We start from the raw sequence: 20005 nt of genomic DNA, 5'->3' as shown, positions 1-20005 counted from the left end.
TCTCCCCGATGTTATTCAATCTGTATATTGAGCAAGCAGTGAAGGAAACAAAAGAAAAATTTGGAGAAAAAATAAAAACTTTGAGGTTCGCCAATGACATTGTAATTCTGTCAGAGACAGCAAAGGACTTGGAAGAGCAGTTGAACGGAATGGACAGTGTCTTGAAAGGAGGGTATAAGATAAACATCAACAAAAGCAAAAGGAGGATAATGGAATGTAGTCGAGTTAACTCGGGCGATGTTGAGGGAATTAGATTAGGAAATGAGACAATTAAAGTAGTAAAGGAGTTTTGCTATTTGGGGAGCAAAATAACTGATGATGGTTGAAGTAGACAGGATATAAAATGTAGACTGGCAATGGCAAGGTAAGCGTTTCTGAAGAAGACAAATTTGTTAACATCGAGTATAGATTTAAGTGTCAGGAAGTCGTTTCTGAAAGTATTTGTATGGAGTGTACCCATGTATGGACATGAAACGTGGACAATAAATAGTTTGGACAAGAAGAGAATAGAAGCTTTCAAAATGTGGTGCTACAGAAGAATGCTGTAGATTATATGGGTAGATCACATAGCTAATGAGGAGGTATTGAATAGAATTAGGGATAAGAGGAGTTTGTGGCACAACTTGACTAGAAGGGATCGGTTGATAGGACATGTTCTGAGGCATCAAGGGATCACCAATTTAGCATTGGAGGGCAGCGTGGATGGTAAAAATCGTAGAGGGAGACCGAGAGATTTATACACTAAGCAGATTCTGAAGGATGTAGGTTGCAGTAGGTAGTGGGAGAAGAAGAAGCTTGCAGAGGATAGAGTAGCATGGAGAGCTGCATCAAACCAGTCTCAGGACTGAAGACCACAACAACAACAACAACAACAATACTCATTAACTTAAATACAGTTCTCTACAATTACAATATGCACAGTACAGGTTCCCCACATTAAATGACAGCAATCTGTGAATCTGGTCTGATGAACACGTCTGCTCATCCATTTGCCAAAGCTTGAGTGAACATTTATTTTGAAGAGAATAGAAATGGAGTTTGACTTTTATCAATAAAAATGAAATGAGTAGAGGACAATGAATGATCAAATAATCCTAATAAACATAAGTACAGACACCAATGGTTTCCCTGATATGATATATGCACAAGTGCAGTCATGCACAAGCAAACTGATTATTTGGATAAATGAAGGGCCCACAACTCATAGTATTTTAAATGCAAGTGGGCTGATTTTAATTTAGATTAATATTAAAGTTTTGGTTCTGGTTCTGCACAATGGACAAAATTAAAACAACTCTAAAGGAATTTAGGGTTTGTCTCAAACAGTGTGTGACAGCTGAAGCAAATGGAAGTAATGTGAATGAAATCCATCAAACTGTAATGCCAAGAAGTTACATCAGTGAAGTTATGAAATTGGAGTCAGAACTCTTGCATTTTTCATATTCATCATGACCAGTGCACAGAATGTCATATTCCAGCAGGGTAATGCATTGCAGATCACACTACTTATGTCTCGAGGAATAAATGGACCTCTTACTGGCCTGCTCAGTTCCCCAAATTGTCATCCACACAGACTGTCTAGGATTTGATGGCGTATAGCCAGTAACCCTCATGAACTGACTCAGCACGTTCTACATATTGCAAGAAATTCCTTGAGATATTCGGAGGCTTCTACACACTGATGAATACGAGAATGTAATCATGTCTGTGGAGGTCACACTGTAGCTCCTGAAAGTCCTGAGTGACTGGAAAAAAAGCGCATGTGACGCTTGTATGTAAGAAGGGTAGAAGGACAGATCCTCAAAATTACAGACCAATATCCTTAACATCGATTTGTTGCAGGATTCTCGAACATATTCTCAGTTCGAATACAATGAATTTCCTTGAGACAAAGAAGTTGCTGTCCATGCATCAGCACGGCTTTAGAAAGCATCGCTCCCGCGAAATGCAACTTGCCCTTTTTTCACATGATATCTTACGAACCATGGATGAAGAGTATCAGACGGATGCCATATTCCTTGACTTCCAGAAAGCATTTGACTCGGTGCCCCACTGCAGACTCCTAACTAAGGTACGACCATATGGGATTGGTTACCAAATATGTGAGTGGCTCGAAGACTTCTTAAGTAATAGAACCCAGTACATTGTCATCGATGGCGAGTGTTCATCGGAGGTGAGGGTACCATCTGGAGTGCCCCAGGTAAGTGTGGTAGTCCGCTGTTGTTTTCCATCTACATAAATGGTGTTTTGAATAGGGTGGATAGCAATGTGTGGCTGTTTGCTGATGATGCTGTGGTGTACAGGAAGGTGTAGTCGTTGAGTGACTGTAGGAGGATACAAGATGACTTGGACAGGATTTGTGACTGGTGTAAAGTATGGCAGCTAACTCTAAATATAGATACATGTAAATTAATGCAGATGAATAGGAAAAAGAATCCCGTAATGTCTGAATACTCCATTAGTAGTGTAGCACTTGACACAGTCACGTCAATTAAATATTTGGGAGTAACATTGCAGAGCGATATGAAGTGGGACAAGCATGTAATGGCAGTTGTGTGGAAGGCAGATAGTCGTCTTCAGTTCATTGGTAGAATTTTGAGAAGGTGTGGTTCATCTGTAAAGGATACCACTTATAAAACACTAATATGACCTATTCTTGAGTACTGCTCAAGCGTTTGGGATCCCTATCAGGTCGGATTGAGAGAGGACATAGAAGCAATTCAGAGGCGGGCGGCTAAATTTGTTACTGATAGGTTTGATCATCACACGAGTGTGATATTTTGCAGAAAGACCACAGAGATAAGATAAGAGAAATTAGGGCTCGTACAGAGGCATATAGGCAGTCATTTTTCCCTCATTCTGTTTGGGAGTGGAACAGGGAGAGAAGGTGCTAGTTGTGGTACGAGGTACCCTGTGCCACACCGCATGGTGTATTGTGGAGTGTGTATGTAGATGTAGATGTAGATGAATAACAGGGCAAAACTGCCTGTCTGCTTGAACATTCAGCATTGGGTTTGCAAAAGGAAACAGGTGTTTCAGTTGAGGCATGATAAAATTAATTGGGACAGGGGAGCTCTTACAGAACCAACAGAGATACTGCAATTGTATTAAAATCAGTGCTTTACTCTTAATACCAAGACAGACACAGTCTTTGGGGGAAGCCATGAAATTACAATTTTCAGAAAGTACAGGCACAACAAAGCTATCCATGGAGAAAGAATACACAAATTACACAAGGAAATAACATTGGGAGTTCATCCAGGATTTAGATAAAAATACTCAAGGTACTGAGGGAAAACCAATCGAGGGGAAATGTGCAAACAATTAATGAGCCATACAAGTGACTGAGACGACGAATGAGGACACATTAGCATGTTGCTTACCACAGATGCACTGAAGTATAGTCGGAGGACTGCTCGAAGAACCAGGAATGAGCAAGTGCTGTCACCACAATCGCTACCATAGTGTGCAGCTTCTTAAAACATACTCAGACTTTAATGACTTATTTAAAATGTGAGCCTGGCTTCAAAGCAATGAAGTCCAGTACATGCTGGAACTACAAATGGTAGCTGACTTGCACGGTAATCTTCCAATGTATTATAATCGATGGACTGTGTCTAGATGCTGCTTCCGGGTGGGTCTCTACAGTAAGTGTCCCTCAGTTTTATTACATCAGTGGTGACAAAGCAGTGTGGATAAACCAGAAAAAAGTAGTTCTGTACTGGTTGCACTGTAATTCCTGGGGCAGTTCAGATAGAGATGTGGGAACACCCGTGGTCATTTACACTGGTCATTCTGAGGAGGTGGTGCCAAACCCCCCATCTCTCTCCCCCACTTACCCTCAGCCCAAAAAATAAGGTCTCCTTCCACGGAACTGTATGAACATAACAGCTTAAGTCTTCCTGTACAGCAGACTGCCATATCGGGAATATTTTGCTAATGTGCCTTCCAGAAAACTGGAAATTATGTAAACTGTTTCATCTGGTGGTGCTATATCCTGGGGATGTGGGGTTGGTTCAGAACTGCTGTGAAAATTAGTTATAAGGGTGAAAATTTTCTACAAGATTTAACAGCTCATTAATTACGCACATAATTGACCCGTGATTACAGACACTTGAAACTTCCTGTTAGATTAAAACTGAGTTTCAGACCTGGACTTGAACCTGGGACCTTTTGCAGGCAAGAGTTCTGGCAATTGAGCTTCTCGAGTGTAAGTCACGGTCCACCCTCACAGCTTTATTTCCGCCAGTGGCTCATCTTCTAGCTTCCGAACTTCACTTAAACTCTCCTGTCTACCAGGTGTAGACGTATGAAACCAGAATTTGGTTGCAATAATTACACATCTGTTGTCTGAAAATGATAAACAATATTTTATCCAAAATAATCTCCATTGCTATTTATACATTTCTCCCACCTCTCCGGTAGGGTACAAATGCCACACCAAAAAAACTGTTGTTTTGAAGTGACCCAGTCAGCTAGCTGTTTTCGTACATTTTCATTATTCCGCGAGTGTCCCAGTGATGCAAATAGATGATAACTGGATGGAGCCAAGTCTGGAGAATAAGCTGCATGCCCTAGTATTTTCCAGAGACGTGCGTTTTCCATAACCGGGGGTTTCCAGAATAATTTTTTTTTCTCTATTCTGGATACAATGCCCCAGGCTCTGACTAAGCCGTGAAAGGTCCCAGGATTAAGTCCAGGTATGAAACGCAGTTTTAATCAACTAGGAAGTTACATATAAGCCAATGCTACTGGAAAGTGAAAAATTTACTCTGAAAACAGTGATTTAATTTCTCATCTCCCTTACTGTCCAAATCTGTACTCTGCTTTTAAATCGATCAAGTATTTTGTATCTCTGCCACTGTAAGGCTCAACATAACTATCTTTGGGTCTCTCAATGTGAGTGTGCATGCATACTACGAAAGTCTCCTATTTACAATACCTCATACTAATTTTGATGATGGACAGCAGTTGCAAATGGAACAGAAGTTTAATCATTTAATACCATTACATTATGAAGGTCTCCACCAAATTTGATAAATATCGCTTCGGTGTTTCACAGTGCAACATTTTCCATTTCCGCCTGTGTTTCAGTTTATACGGGGCAGTACCGTCTACAGAACTCGGTAGACCTTGCACACTAACTGTACTACTCGTGCCTTATAACACACTGAGCCCACCTTGAAGGCAGAGATCCTGTTGCCCTGGAGGTGCAGCACCCGGAGTGACGACAGCCCGGAAAAGGCGCCGGCCCGCACATTGAGGATGGCGTTCTCAGACAGGTCCAGTGTGGTGAGGTTGCGCAGTGCCGCGAATGCGCCCTCGGGCACCTCCTGCAGCTGGTTGCCCTGGAACACACAACACAGGTCAGCAGTCAGTCAGTTAACACCTTTTCACACATTTGGATTTCCAGCAGGTTCCGTTCAGCTACATTTTCTTAGGTACAGAAATGTATCACAGCATGTTGTGGATTAGGCTCGTGTCCTCTGCTGTCTGATGTGGGCCACAGGAACCTTACCCATACTCCTACTTTCTAATTCATTACTATACCTACTGCTCCATTATCTCTATTGGATTACATATTTACAACCTTGTAATCGTGATGAAGCAAGCTGGGATATTTTTACTTCCTCTCTTTTTTTTGACATCTGCTTCCTTAAATTTACTTTTTCTCTTTTAACTAACTACCATCAACATACGTGAGTATAATTTGCATTTTCATTAAAGAGAAAGGTTGGCCCTCAGTTTTAAAGAATATAACACAGATCTAATTTTGTGCTTAATTTTATGTATGTAATTGCTTTTCTAATTTATTTTGAGTATCCCTAGTTAGTATCTTTTGTTATAGGGTGAAATCGGTAATTGTTTTGTAACTTAAATTCTACTGTAGATATATAAACAAATACAAATTCTGCACTAATTATAAATGTTTGGAGGAACAACCGATAGTATTCTTTAACTATTTATTTGGTTCTATTTGAAAACATGTTAGCAAAGCCAGCTCTTAATTAATTCCAAAGTAATTAACAGTTTTGTCAAAAGTATTGTTTGCGTAACTATATTTGTTAATTTCATGATTTAAACAAATAATTTGGCCTAAATCTCACAGTAGAAGAAACTGTTAAAAAGAACCAATTTTTCAATGTATGCAGTTAATTTAATGAGTTAAGTTTTAATTGTAATTACTGTAAATTAAACTTCGAACAATGTGCGGTTTCAGTGCGTATTATTGTGAGGATATATAAGGGGTCAATGTTTTGTCACGAGACAGTTAGCCCAGGGTTGAGTTTCAGACAAGGAACCTGTGTTGGTTACATCAACAACAACGCATCTGTGAAACAAGTGTAACACAATTAGGCTGTGTGTTAAAACAATGACAGTGTCTGTTCCATATGTACCTTGTTATTCTTCAAGAATTGTGTGGTTGGGCCAACCGGTGAGGCCGAGCGGTTCTAGGTGCTTCAGTCTGGAACTGCGCGACTGCTACGGTTACAGGTTCGAATCCTGCCTTGGGTATGGAAGTGTGTGATGTCCTTAGGTTAGTTTGGTTTAAGTAGTTCTAAGTTTTAAGGGACTGATGACCTCAGATGTTAACTCCCATAGTGCTCAGAGCCATTTTGTGTGGTTAGGTTTTTACTGCTCATAGATGTTCAATAGTAAATTATTGTAGCAGTATGTGGATGTTCAGCTGCAAACTATTAATGAGCCTTATGAAAAGTTAAACAATAGTACACTGGCCATATTAAATGTGTATATGGGGGGTTGTGAACAGTGAAAGTAAGCAACTGTGAAACCCAAATAAGCACCTGTTGGCTAGTTCATTTATAGTACTCTGTGTTTGACATCCACCTCACATTTTTCAGCCATATAGCAACGCAGTACTTCGAGACCGAGGACAACAAATGAAGAGAAAAAAAGCAGACGAACATCACATAATCATTGGACCAAAAATGCCATTCTTCCGGATGGACTGCACTTTGCCAATTACCACTATATCTAACTTCAATCTCCCCATTTCACATTTTTTAGTATACTTACTTGATTAAAAGTGAGGGGGTCATTGTGGTGTCATCATGAGAGAGAGAGAGAGAGAGAGAGAGAGAGAGAGAGAGAGAGAGAGAGAGAGAGAGACAGAGGGAGAGAGGCCTTATGCTGGGGCAGGGCTGGAGATGCTGAGTGACATTTTAAGTCCTGTGCAGAATGTGTCTAGAGAAGGAACAGGAAGAAAGGAACAGACTATCGTCAGCTGGAGACTGAGAGTTGGCAGATGAGATATGTCTATAGTGGCAGTGATCCAATGTATTCAAGCCTCTGGGTAGACAGACCTCAACTGGTCACAATAGAAGGACGATTGTGGTCTCACCTTCAGATAAGGACAGAGCTCCATTAGTACCAGAGTGATGTCATTTCCCTCGGCAAGGACCGAGTGCTGAGAAAGAGAAGGTGTGAGAGCCAGAGCAAGTAGTGCAGTGCAGTGAACATATCGAGGTGTGAACTAGTCCACAGGTTGGGATAGCACTCCACCATCATTGCGGTAATGGACCTGCTCCTTATAGCATGGAGATCTAGAACCGGTCCAGCTGGAAATGCAGAGAATGTGGCCTACCACAGAGATTTGCGGTCCTCAAGATGGGACACAGCTTCGGTAGTACTCGAGTGAACGTTTAGACAGGGACGAGGAAGGGAAGAGAGATACCGATCTGCGTTCTTACCTTCAGACTGACGGTCCGCAGGTTGGGACAGGGCTCGAGCAGTGCCGGAGTGACGTGCTTCAGCCCCACGGAGGACAGGTCGAGCACCTGCAGCTGGTGCAAACTGCGCAGCGCACTGCCCCCGAGTGCTGGCCCCAACTGGGGGTTGGAGCTCAGGTTGAGGTGCAGCAGCGACGTTAGGTTGGACAGGGGTGGCACCTCCGTCAGTCTGTTGACAGTTGTGCAACACGCCTGTCAACAGCACGTTGTAGTAGACTCTGCTGGTATCATTAGAGGGGTCTGACCTGTAGGCCCTTCCTGACAGACCTATTAACTCTCCCGTTATCCAGCTTTTTCACACCTCTATTTTACCAAGTGGGGTATTTGGACAACCCAAAAAGAGTTTTGTGTTTTATTGTAATATTTGTTCTCAGATTTCGTTATTTCCATTGAATGGGTTTATTTAGTATTGAAAAACAGCTTTTCAGGTTATTAGGAGTATTTAATCAGATCACAGATACAAAGTACAAAAAAATTTTATATCTTTCACTAAATTAAGTACTCAATGAACAAAAAATTAATAATCTATGTACCTCAACAGTCACTGCAGTAAAATAACACAACACTTTTTTCAACTTTTCAGTCAGGTACATTTTTGCACTGCATGCACTTCACAGTAACAGTTTCTTCTCTGTGTATATTACAAACAGGTTTCTTGCATGTTACACAACAGAATCTTGTTTTCTGATCTTCGTTTTTCATACAATCTTGACATCGTTGTGGCGTTGGTAACTTGGAACACTGGGTGTGGATCACTGCTGTAGGAACTGCAATGCCACAAGCTCTCAGTGCATCTTGTACATCTTTATGAAGACCGTTGATATTTTTGGTTCTTTCTTCCATGTTGCCCTTGCTGAGTCCAAATGCTAGTTCAGTCATGAAGAGTTTACATTGGCTTCGGTTATTCTTCTGCCATTCAGGAAATCTTTGAGTGTACAGAATATATGCAATCAGTGCTGCAATATCTATCAGTTCCATGAAGATTCTTAGTGGTGACTGCCTTGTTCCTCTAACACAACTGTATTCTCTTGTCATTTTGTCCCCATTATCTACAGCACCTTTGGTTTTGTTGTAGTGCAGTATGATTTTGGGTTTGTGTTCACTTTCTTCACCACTCACTTGTCTCTCGTTATGCTGAGTAGAGAGTAGTATTACTGAATTTCCCTTCTTTGGAACATAGGAATCATTTGTGAAACCAAATGTTGAAATGTGAACTTCTCTCTTTCTGTTTGGCAAGAATTCCTTTGGAATCCCTTTCTTATTGGAACGCAAGGTACCAACCAATGTCATGTTTCATTTTAGTAGTTCAGCAGCCAATGGAAAACTGGTGAAAAAATTATCAGTTAATACACCATGACCGTTATTCAGAAATGGTTCCATCAGATCCAAAACAACTCTCTGTCCTTGATTCACTTCTCAAGTATTGTCCACCTTTCCAAATTTTAATGTCATACTTGCCAGGTTTGCTCTTCGTACAAACCCTAAAAGGGCAGTTTCCTCGGTATGTTGCTACTCATTCATCAGTAGTCATGTATTCATAAGGATATAAATTCTTGCACAAGTTAGATTCAAATTTGTTGAACACTACCCTGATGGCTTGCAGCTTGTCCTTGGTTTCTTCAATTCTCTGTACCCTTGTGTCGCAAGAATTTCACTGTACACAAAAATCGGTTTCTTGAGATGGCAGCAAAAAAGAATGATTGCCGAAAGGCAACATTACCTCCCCACAGATCAGAAGCACTTGTGCAACATCCGTGAGTTTGACCAGCTCTTATTAGAAATACTAACATTCGTACACTTTAGTTGCATTTATATCTCTCCATGTCATTTTGTTCGAAGAATGAGTTGCATTCCACAAAGAAATTACTCGTTTGGCTTCCTTGTTCGTTTCTTCTAGAATGATGCTCACGATTTCTGGTGAGATAAATAATAAAAATGACTCTTTTATTGTTTTGATTGTTTTTCCATCATTTAGTGGGCCAGGTGTTACATTCAAAATGTTGCAATGTCGACACCGCCCACCTTTTGGTGGTTAAATAGAAAATTGTAGTCCACTTCTAGAAACAAACAAATCTCCATTGTCTTTGTCACCTTCTTCTTCTTCATCATCACCATCCTCCTCTTCTTCTTCTTCTTGTACTTGTTCATGTGAATGTTTAGTGTCTTCTGATATTTCATCATCAGCTTCATCTGATGCTATGATATGGTCTTTGTCAAGAGGTTCCATATATTCATTCAGTTCATTATCAATGTCCCATTTATTTTCATTGTCACTGACATCAGAATTGTATAGAATTTCCATGATCTCTTCGCTAGAAAGTCGTTTGGACATCCTTACTTGCAGATGAAATACTGACGCGTGTAATGTCAGCGCAACAGTGAAGACATTCACTGTTGCGCTGACATTCAACAATAGTAACTAGCAACATTAACAGACATTGGATCTATGGCAAAACTCAGCAAAGAAGGTGAATGATAGATATATTTCCCAAAATCTTCTTTTTCTACAAATAAGAAAATAAGACGTTTCATACCAAGCGGAGTAGTCTCACAATGCCGCCTATAAATGACTTGAATAACAATGATAAAGCAAAAAAAATTTGACAGTCGTGAGTGTGAATTCAATGTCAATCATTTTAGTACAAAGTCATGAAACCACAGGCATGTGGCCCTTCAGATAACATTATTACAGGGAAAAAATCAACCTGGGGTAGTCAGAATACCCCGCTTGGTAATGCAAGGGTTAAGCATGAGAAAATGAAGAAGTATGCACCAAATCAAGAAAACAAGAAGAAAATGCAGAAAGTTCACCCTTGCTACAACAAGACTACACATGTATGATTCTGGAGTACAGTAGTAAGTGATACAGCTGTACTCAATGGTACAACATGATACAGTTTTGTCCCGTAAATAATCTGAGACACTAGTAATGTATATTTTCTCAATGTGAATTCACTGACTTATTTTGATGTTTGGGTCCTATAATTTAATGACTTGTCAATCTAATGCTTATGCATCTTCCATTTATGTTTTCTTTGGCGAGTAGTAGAAGTAGTAGTAGTAGTAATAGAAGAAGAGAGTTAGATGTGAGCTGTGATGGAGAGAAGCCGAAATGTAATGCGTTTCTGATGTACAGTTGTGGAATGTATTCTTAATGTCTCACAAGTGTGAAAAAACTGATTTGTAGTTATTCAAATGTGAATAATACAGGCTAAGTGACTCAAACCGGTTTTCGATTTCAACGAAGTTACATTTTATACCTGTTTACCACATTTTGATTACAAGACAGAAATTCAGTATTGAAGGAAGAAATTTTACCACAATAGTTATAGCAGGAACAAGATTAACATATTGTTTTTGAACACCTTAAGATCCTGGAAACCTCACACTGATATCATACCCTGTTTAGTTTCCATAACAACGAGCAGCAACTACAGCAGCGACAACTATTATGTCAAATAAAAACATGTGTACTGCTCTCAAATAACAACTTTGAATGATTTCCAGTGTTATCAAAAATCATTCTAGGTTCCATATCCTGCAGTTGGCTTTAACCAAGTCTAACAATGCTTTCACTAAATAACATAATTAATAATATTTCAATTGTAGGCAGGACAGAGTTCCATTAGGCATCTATTCCTGTATGTCCATGACACTCGTACTTTTTCATGATAGAGATCGGATACGCACTAACACCAGAGAAAATTGCTAGAAGGACACATGTGAGTGAAATAAAGTTTACACTCTACAAGTACAAGTATTTTCCTGTGGGTTGAGTGTCTTACCCCTCGACCCTGCTAGTGATTATTGACTGACTTCTCTCTGATACGCCTGGCTTTTATATCACCTCTGAGCTACCACAACGCCGTGTGATTAAGAGTGTCGTGTCTCAAGGCCTATAATGTTTCTGTTGCGGCACACGAGGCTGTCAAACTTTATTGAAACAAAGATAACTCTCCCTAGTTACGGTTGCAGTAACCTTATACAGTGTCACGAGGATGGTGCAATGCACACTTACTGCTGGTCACCAACTCGTGATACCTTTACTTTGCCTACGAGTACAGTGCATCCTGTTGCCACCAGCTCAGCTGACCACATACTTACGTCGTCCACCCACATCGTACCTGTCTCAGTCTGTCCAGCCACGACAGTGGCAACTCGCTCAGACGAGAGACTGTAGAGTCGACTAGAGGCCGAGACCCACCTGTTGGCCGAGATGTCCAGCAGTCTAAGCTGCGGCAGGTGCAGCGGGCCCTGGAGTGCCGACAGCCGGTTGTCCGACAGGCGGAGCCGCGACAGTGTCGCCCCCACGCCTGACAGCGCCGCGCCCCCTGTTATAGAAAATGGCAAACAGGTAGATGCGTTTAACTTTTCATGGTTGGGATTCACAGTCATATAATATTTCTTAAAAGACATCATAGTCGCCATTGACTGTACAAAATATTTATTGTTACTGTTGCAATTTCGGTTTTATGGACATTTTCAAGTAAACTGCAAAAGTTACATAAACACAAAAATACAAAAGTGAAGCAGAGAGTGCATATACATCAACAGTAATTCAAAGAACTGTACAGTAATTTTAGACACTTGCCGAAAACATTTTAAACAATTTTGATGGAATAGTATACATATTTACTTAGTCCTGTTTGCAACAATAGAGCCTGGTTGAAGGATGCATCCTGCATTTGTGTGTAGGTATTGTGATGTACTGTCAGAATGTGTGGTGCTACACAGTGAATTGGATTGCTGGCGAGCATTTTACGCCATTCATATTTGTAAAATTTATACGCATACAAAGTATTATATATCAGAGCTCTGTCTTCATCTCATTTACAAGCACTTAAGTCAATGTGAGAGCTTATTAACAGATAACACATGTATTATCCTCTGTTATATTATAAATAAATATTCCCATCCTATCCTACTGCCCATTACAATCATAGCACTATTTACTAAGCTGTATGATGTCGACAGATGAAAAGACTTTCTGACATAAAGCTTATAAGTTGTATCGTTGGTGTGCACTATCTTTGCTACATGCACAGGCAGTATCTTTAGTAAATGTATTTTTGCGCCACCTGACTTAGCTCCACATGTCGTCAGTGCACCTGAACTTGTATGTGTGACAGATTATTAGAACGATGGTAATATCGGCAGTTCAGTATATATTTAGCAACATATTACGATTTAATAAGTGTTGTATTCATCGGATCTTGTGTGACTCTCACAGTCAAAAGGATGCATTCTGACAACATGTACTCATGTCAGATAGTTTTATATTCTGACAGAATGTAAGTAATGTACATTTATCTCCAATTTTTATAATTGAGCTACTTTCTTAATGAAATGTTTGCTTAATTATGTATATGCGCTCTGTGCTTTACTTTTGTATTTTTGTGTTGTTGCAGTTTACTTGAAAATGTCCATAAGGCCAAAATTTCAATAGTATCAATAAATGTTTTATACAGTCAATGGTGACTACGATGTCTTTTAAGAAAAAAGGTAGATGTGTGTCAGTCTGCCACCTCACGCACCTCAGAGCCCTCAGACTGGGTTCACCAGTACATTGCAAAGTGTCCAGTGCTCTCTTGACTGTGAAATGTTCTCCATACATTTTCCTTTGTCTCCATAAATTCCCTCAAGATTGTACTACCAAGTTAGATGTCTCCACAGTTACATGCTTCCAATTTCAGTCCATGATTACAGAGCAGAATAACACAGTGGCAATTCACTGAACTTGTAGTCCAGACTTAGGCTGCACTAGGCTTTCCTGAACGTGGCAAATATCGGGGTGGTTCCTTTCAAAAGAGCATGGTCAATTTCTGTCCTCATTCTTTTCAACCTGGGCTCGTCTTCCGCCTGTAATGACCTCGTTTTACCACAACATTAAACTGTAAATGTGGGTCTCTGTTAGCAAATAAACTTCCAGACAACACTTGTAAAAACTACTTCTGCACTTTTTTTTACACGGGAACACCAGCAGCAAATCAATTTCCGTGTAGTTCCTCAGGTTCCAAAAGTAGCTTATGGAAGTTAGTAGAAACATTCTCTTATGTATTACTGCAATTACATGGAAAATTTGCTAGTTGCCTGAACTTTTTTTCCAACTTTAAGTTCTGTGTGTTCAGTACCAGTACAAAAATGCCTTTGTCAAGAAATAGGGCATACTTGTGGAGCAGTGACATAGTGTAATTGTTAATTCAGAAAGTGAAGTGGTTTACTGTATTGTTGAACAGGCAACACAAAATATATTGGCAGATTTTGAGACAACAGATGCTGAAGTATCCAAACAGAACTCTCAAATTGCAGATGAAGTATGAACAACAAATTAATAAAGCCTTTCGAGAAAATTAAAATATGTATCCATTACTCCACCTAAACATTTGTTTCTTTCTTAATTGTTTGTATTTTTTAAATAATTTTTCTTTAATAACAACAGTAACACAGTAATGGAGGCACATGCTCTGATTTTTAAGTGTGACATTGTAAACTTCCAATAGCCTATTTCACCATGTGACTCTAATGGAAACACTTGTGTGACAATTACTTGCAGTGAGTTAACTTGTCCGAGAGACTTTGTTGCAATTCAAGTACATCAGCAAGTGGCAACAGAAAATACGTGAAGAAATTACTTGCTAGTAAACACAAGCCTTAATCTTATGTCCTCAAAAATGGCTCTGAGCACTATGGGACTTAACATCTGAGGGCATCAGTCCCCTAGAACTTAGAATTACTTAAACCTAACTAACCTAAGGACATCACACACATCCATGCCCTGGGCAGGATTCGAACCTGCGACTGTGGCGGTCACGCAGTTACAGACTGTAGCGCCTAGAACCGCTCGGCCACTCTGGCCGGCGTGGAAGCAGGCAATGACCCATTTCCATACACCATGCCACAAATTAAATTACAGATCTCAGCTATTATGTATCTCTCATTACAAAAATATTACAAAAACAGTGGCACAGTAGGAATGCACTGGACTCAAAAATTTTCTGCTGACAGCAAAATGTTGCAGGCTACATGTCGAAGACTGTGCAACAATCATAATAGTCAATGTTGACGTACTTCGGAGATGCCATATTGAATTTTGCCATGTTTCATTGTTTTCATATTATAATCTGCATGTTATAATGGTATGCTGTTTCAAGGCAACAGTGCACTGAAGATTTCTCACTGACACGTAACACTTGGTACAATTTGCTGTAATTAAATGCCATTTATTGGCAAATAGACAGCAAAAGGAGATTCTAAGATGAAAGACGCTATTGTTGAAAGTTGTATGTGTTCACAGTGGCATAGATATTTTTTGTGCATCTATGTATTTGTGAACGATTCTAGGACTTTCTTATTAATGTAACAGAAGTATGTTCCGCAATATTTGATGAAATTTACATATAAGAGTGCTCTTTCTACCAAGAGTGAATTTGTTCAATTTTGTAACTTCAGTCTGATGAACAAATGAAAGATGAAATGGCTTGTTTGTCACAAATCTTTAGTGTTTCTTCTTGTTTTTTGGGTGGGGGAGGGTCATCATAATTACTGAGGGTGTGCAGCTGAAGAGTGCAGTTTAAACTGCTGCTGCAAGTGAAGTGGCTAGCAATGAAGTCATATTCCTCCTTGTCGCAAATATTAGGCTGTTTATTTCTGAATCCGTCGCAATTTCTCCTTCCACACCACCATTCACAATTACTTTTGTGCGACTTCAGTTATAAGTGCAAACAGTCGTTATGTCCTGCACATTCAAAGCTGTCCACAGTTACCAAGTACTGCACCATCTTCGTAATAAAGCCTCTGACAAATTTTGCTGTCGGCAGACGGTCGTACGGACCCACACTTCGCATCACACGGCCACAGCTGGCTACCGACCTTGGAGGGCCCCGGCGAGCAGGTTCCCGCTGAGGTCGACGGCGGCGAGGTGTTCGCAGCCGGCGAAGACGGCAGCCGGCAGCTCTCTGACGAGGTTCCTGGCCAGGGAGAGTGCCTCGAGTCGTGGGCAGAGTGGCCGCAGGATGTCTGCCGACAATGCCGCCACGCGGTTGAAGCCCAGCTGCAGGTGCGACAGCCGCGGCAGGCGCGACAGCGCTGCAGCCGGTAGTAACAGCACGTTGTTGTCCAGCAGAGAAAGGCGCGACAGCGCCGGCAGGCCCTCAAACGTACCGTCCTCCACCTGCGACAGCCCGAACTCTGCTGCACTCACTCTCCTGTATTCTGCTGGTGAATACTGCAATCGTGTGTCAGAAAACGGCACCCACGCGAAAAAGGAGGTGGGAGCTATGTTAGATCTGCTCCTCTTCAGTAGATACTCCACAGTATCTAAGAGAGAAAGCAGCTGTGGTAAAAGTGTAGAAGTACATCAATTCTTACAAGGGAACCTCCCAATTGCACCCCCCTCAGATTTAGTTATAAGCTGACACAGTGGATAGGCCTTGAAAAACTGAACACAGATCAATCGAGAAAACAGGAAGAAGTTGTGTGGAACTATGAAAAAAATATGCAAAATATACAAACTGAGTAGTCCATGCACAAGATAGGCAACATCAAGGATAGTGTGAGCTAGGGAGTGCCGTGGTCCCGTGGTTTTGCGTGAGCAGCTGCGGAACGAGAGATCCTCGATTCAAGTCTTCCCTCGAGTGAAAAGTTTGCTTTCTTTATTTTCGTAAAGTTATGATCTGTCCATTCATTCACTGACATCTCTGTTCACTGTAATAAGTTTAGTGTCTATGTTTTACGACGGCACTGCAAAACCGTGCGATTAGTAGACGAAAGGATGTGCCTCTTCAATGGGAACCGAAAACATTTGATCACAAGGTCATAGGTCAACCGATTCCTCCACAGGAAGATACGTCTGATATATTCTATATGACACTGGTGACGGCATGTGCGTCACATGACAGGAATATGTTGTCGACCCTAACTTGTACACTTCGTGAATGGGTAGAAAGATTCTTCTACCTTGTCTGATTTAGGTTTTCTTGTGGATGTGATAATCACTCCCAAAAAAGTGATGAAAACATAAGAGTTTCTCACAAAAAACGCAACAAATGAATGCAACAGTTTCGCAGTTGCACAGTTTTCCCTGTGCTCTGACAAAACATATTTTTTTAACGTTTTCAAATTTTTCCGTTTAGGTGTAGCATTTCCGTACTATGTCGCAGTTACCTCGCATCGGACGGACGGACAGATAACAATTGTCTGAAAATAAAAAATTAAACTTTTCACTTGCAGGAAGACTTGAACCAAGGACCTCTCATTCCGCAGCTGCTCACACTAACCACGGGACCATGGCGCTCCTGAGCTCACACTATCCTTGATGTTGCTTATCTTGCACATGGACTACTGAGTTTGTATATTTTGCGTATTTTTTTCATAGTTCCACACAACTTCTTCCTGTTTTCTCGATTGATATGTGTTCAGTTTTTCAAAGCCTATCCACTGTTCCAGCTTATACGTAAATCTGAGGGGGGTGTGATGGGGAGGTTTCCTTATTAGAATAAATGTTTTTTGTGCAGTGTCCTACGAGATCCACCAACAACTCATCTCAAAACATGCTAACCACCCTGGTTTGGTTCAGAAAATATCAATTCTGTCAAAGTGACCTCTGTGTGGTGGCAACACTGGAATGAACACCTACCCATCAATGCTCAGCTGGTTCAAGTTCCAGCAAAGAAGATTCACGGGTCGCAACTATCGTTCCAGACCTAGTTGCAGCTGAACTGCATTACCATTGGTCAAGGGTGCAAGAAAAACAAAAATGTTGTTAGGTATAAACTTTCTCCTTATTTTGAGGGAGGTTACAGAGAGAAAAAGCTTCAAACAGGTTTGAAACTACATTTAATGTGCAGATACTGACAAGGCTGAGTACCACCAAGCAGTCTGCTGAAGAAGCCACAGCTGCAAAACACAGACATGAATTCTTTACAGAAGTATACAAAGCCAACCTGATGCAAGATCAGTTTGGGTTCCAGAGAAATACAGAAACATTTAGGGTAACATTGTTCCCAAGACTTATCTTAGGAGATAAGCAAACCTACATTTGTAGCATTTCTAGATTCAGAGAAAGTTTTTGAAAATATAGGGAGTCAAAGGTTACGTACTACTTGTACAGAAATGGGACTGCAGTTTTAAGTCATAGATCTTGAAAGGGAAGCAGTGGTTGAGAAGTGAGTGAGTGAGACAGGGTTGTAGCTTATTCCAGATATTATTCAGTCTGTACATTGAGCAACCAGTAATGGACACTGAGGAGAAATTTGAAGAATGAATGACAGTCCATGGAGAAGAAAGGAAAACTTTGAGGTTTGCCAGTGACACTGTAATTCTCCCAAAAACAATAAAGGGCTCAGAAGGGTAGTTGAGTGGAATAGGCAGTGTCCTGAAAGGAGGATATAAGATAAACATCTACAAAAGCAAAACAAAGATAATGGAACACAGTTGAATAAAATCAGGTGATGCTGAGGGAATTAGATTAGGGAATGAGACACTAAAAATAGTGGATGAGTTCTGGCATTGGTTCAGCAAAACAGTGTACGGCTGCGAGGTAGAGAGAATTTAAAATGCAGACCGGCAATACCAAGCAAAGCATTTCTGAAAAAGAGGAGTTTGTTATAATATCTTATATAAATAAAAACGTTAGGGAGTCTTTCCTGAAAGTATTTGTTTGGATTGTAGCAAAATGTTGACAATAAACAGTTCGGGCAAGAAGAGAATGGAAGCTTTTGAAATATGGTGCTACAGAAGAATGATGAAGATGAAATGGGTAGATTACATAACTAATGAGGAGATTCTGAAATAATGAACTGGAGAGAAAAGCAATTTATGGGAAAATTTGAATGAAAAAAGGGATTGGTTGATAGGACACATTCTGAGATGGCAAGGGACACCAGTTTAGTACTGGAGGGAAGTAGGGGGGGGGGGGGGGGGGGGTAAAAATCATAGGCAGAGACCGAGAGATGAATACAGTAAGCAAACTGAGAAGCATGTAGGTTACAGTAGTTATTCGAAGACAAAGAGGCTACACAGGATACAGGAGCACGGAGAACTGCATCAAATCAGACTTTGTACAGAAGACCACAACAAAAATAACAACTTTTCTCTTAATATTTGTAACAAAACAGTACTGCATATACTAAATGTCTGTTGTTGTTACACTCATAAATTAGTTCTGGCTCTCAGAAACCATTTCACATTACTTATGATATTTGAAAGCAGAAAATTCTTTCAGTATCTTGTGCTAGTTGCTGTGATTGTTAAGTACATAAATTCAGCTATACTGCATACAAATCAGTTAGTGTCTGCAGGTAAAATTAAAAGCCAATGACAACATTTTGGAGTTTGTTGTGGGATATTTTCTGAGTATTTTTGTGTAAGTGATCCAAGTGGCTCATTACAGATTAATTATATAGTTATGACTTATTTATCCTTGCATTAGGAATTAAAATTGACATAAAAGTACTTTCAAAACGATGAAAAGGCCCTTAATGTGTATTCCTCAAAAACCACAGAAGAAACACAGAGTAATGCAAAAGTTCTCTGATGCAAAATAACTGTGATGATTGATTTGGTTGGCATCACTGTGGGAAAATTTGAGCATTGCACTGTCGTGCCACTCTTTCACTGGGTGTACATCGGCCAACCCTTAATCGGTAAACTCAAATATAGCACTGCCGTGTATCACTGTTAACGCACAACTAATGCTGCAGGAAAACAAACCCCTGGACAGAACTGAATGTGAGCTAGAGGGTAAGGAGCTAGGTATGGTTTACTGTTGTCTAGAGTACTGTTGTCTAGAGTAAAATAAAATATATGAAAAAAATAAAAAAATAAATAAAAAACAAGATAATAAAAAATAAAATATATGACAGTGGTGAATGGTCTGTGGATTTTATGACAACAGCACCGATTCCATTACCGAAAAAATGAGAAACCAAGAAATGCAGCGAGCACAGGACAGTCAGCCTCATTTCACATGCAGCCAAAGTGATGTTAAGAATAATTAATAAAAGACTTGAAAAAGTAATGGAGGGGAATCTCGGCGAGCGGTTTGGCTTTAGACGGAATACAGGCAATAGGGGTCCTACGAATCTTGGGAGAAAGGTTTATTGGAAAAGGAAGAGACCTATATATGTGCTTCATTGATCTAGAAAAGGCATTTGACAATGTCGTTTGGGACAAGCTGGCGACTATAATGAGGGAAAAGAGAGTGGACTGGAAAACCAGAAGACTTGTAAACTCATTATATCTTAATCAAAAAGTTT

At 40.3% G+C, this 20005-nt stretch overlaps 1 protein-coding gene across 1 annotated transcript in view; it reads right to left on the bottom strand.

The window, feature by feature from the left end:
• LOC126293300 (chondroadherin-like protein) overlaps window positions 1-20005 on the bottom strand; it is a 329161-nt gene that overhangs the window by 68953 nt on the left and 240203 nt on the right. Inside the window, exons 8-11 of the mRNA XM_049986431.1 lie at window positions 15621-15921; window positions 11956-12082; window positions 7713-7920; window positions 5181-5348 (exon numbers count right to left, since the gene is read on the bottom strand). Of these exons, the coding sequence (XP_049842388.1) occupies window positions 5181-5348; window positions 7713-7920; window positions 11956-12082; window positions 15621-15921 (804 nt within the window). The remainder of the gene's footprint in view (window positions 1-5180; window positions 5349-7712; window positions 7921-11955; window positions 12083-15620; window positions 15922-20005) is intronic.

Source organism: Schistocerca gregaria, chromosome 10, assembly GCF_023897955.1.
Source record: "Schistocerca gregaria isolate iqSchGreg1 chromosome 10, iqSchGreg1.2, whole genome shotgun sequence".
In the NCBI taxonomy this organism is placed as follows: Eukaryota; Metazoa; Arthropoda; class Insecta; order Orthoptera; family Acrididae; genus Schistocerca; species Schistocerca gregaria.
Note: the sequence above shows the minus strand (reverse complement) of the source record. Positions and strands in the feature narration are given on the sequence as shown.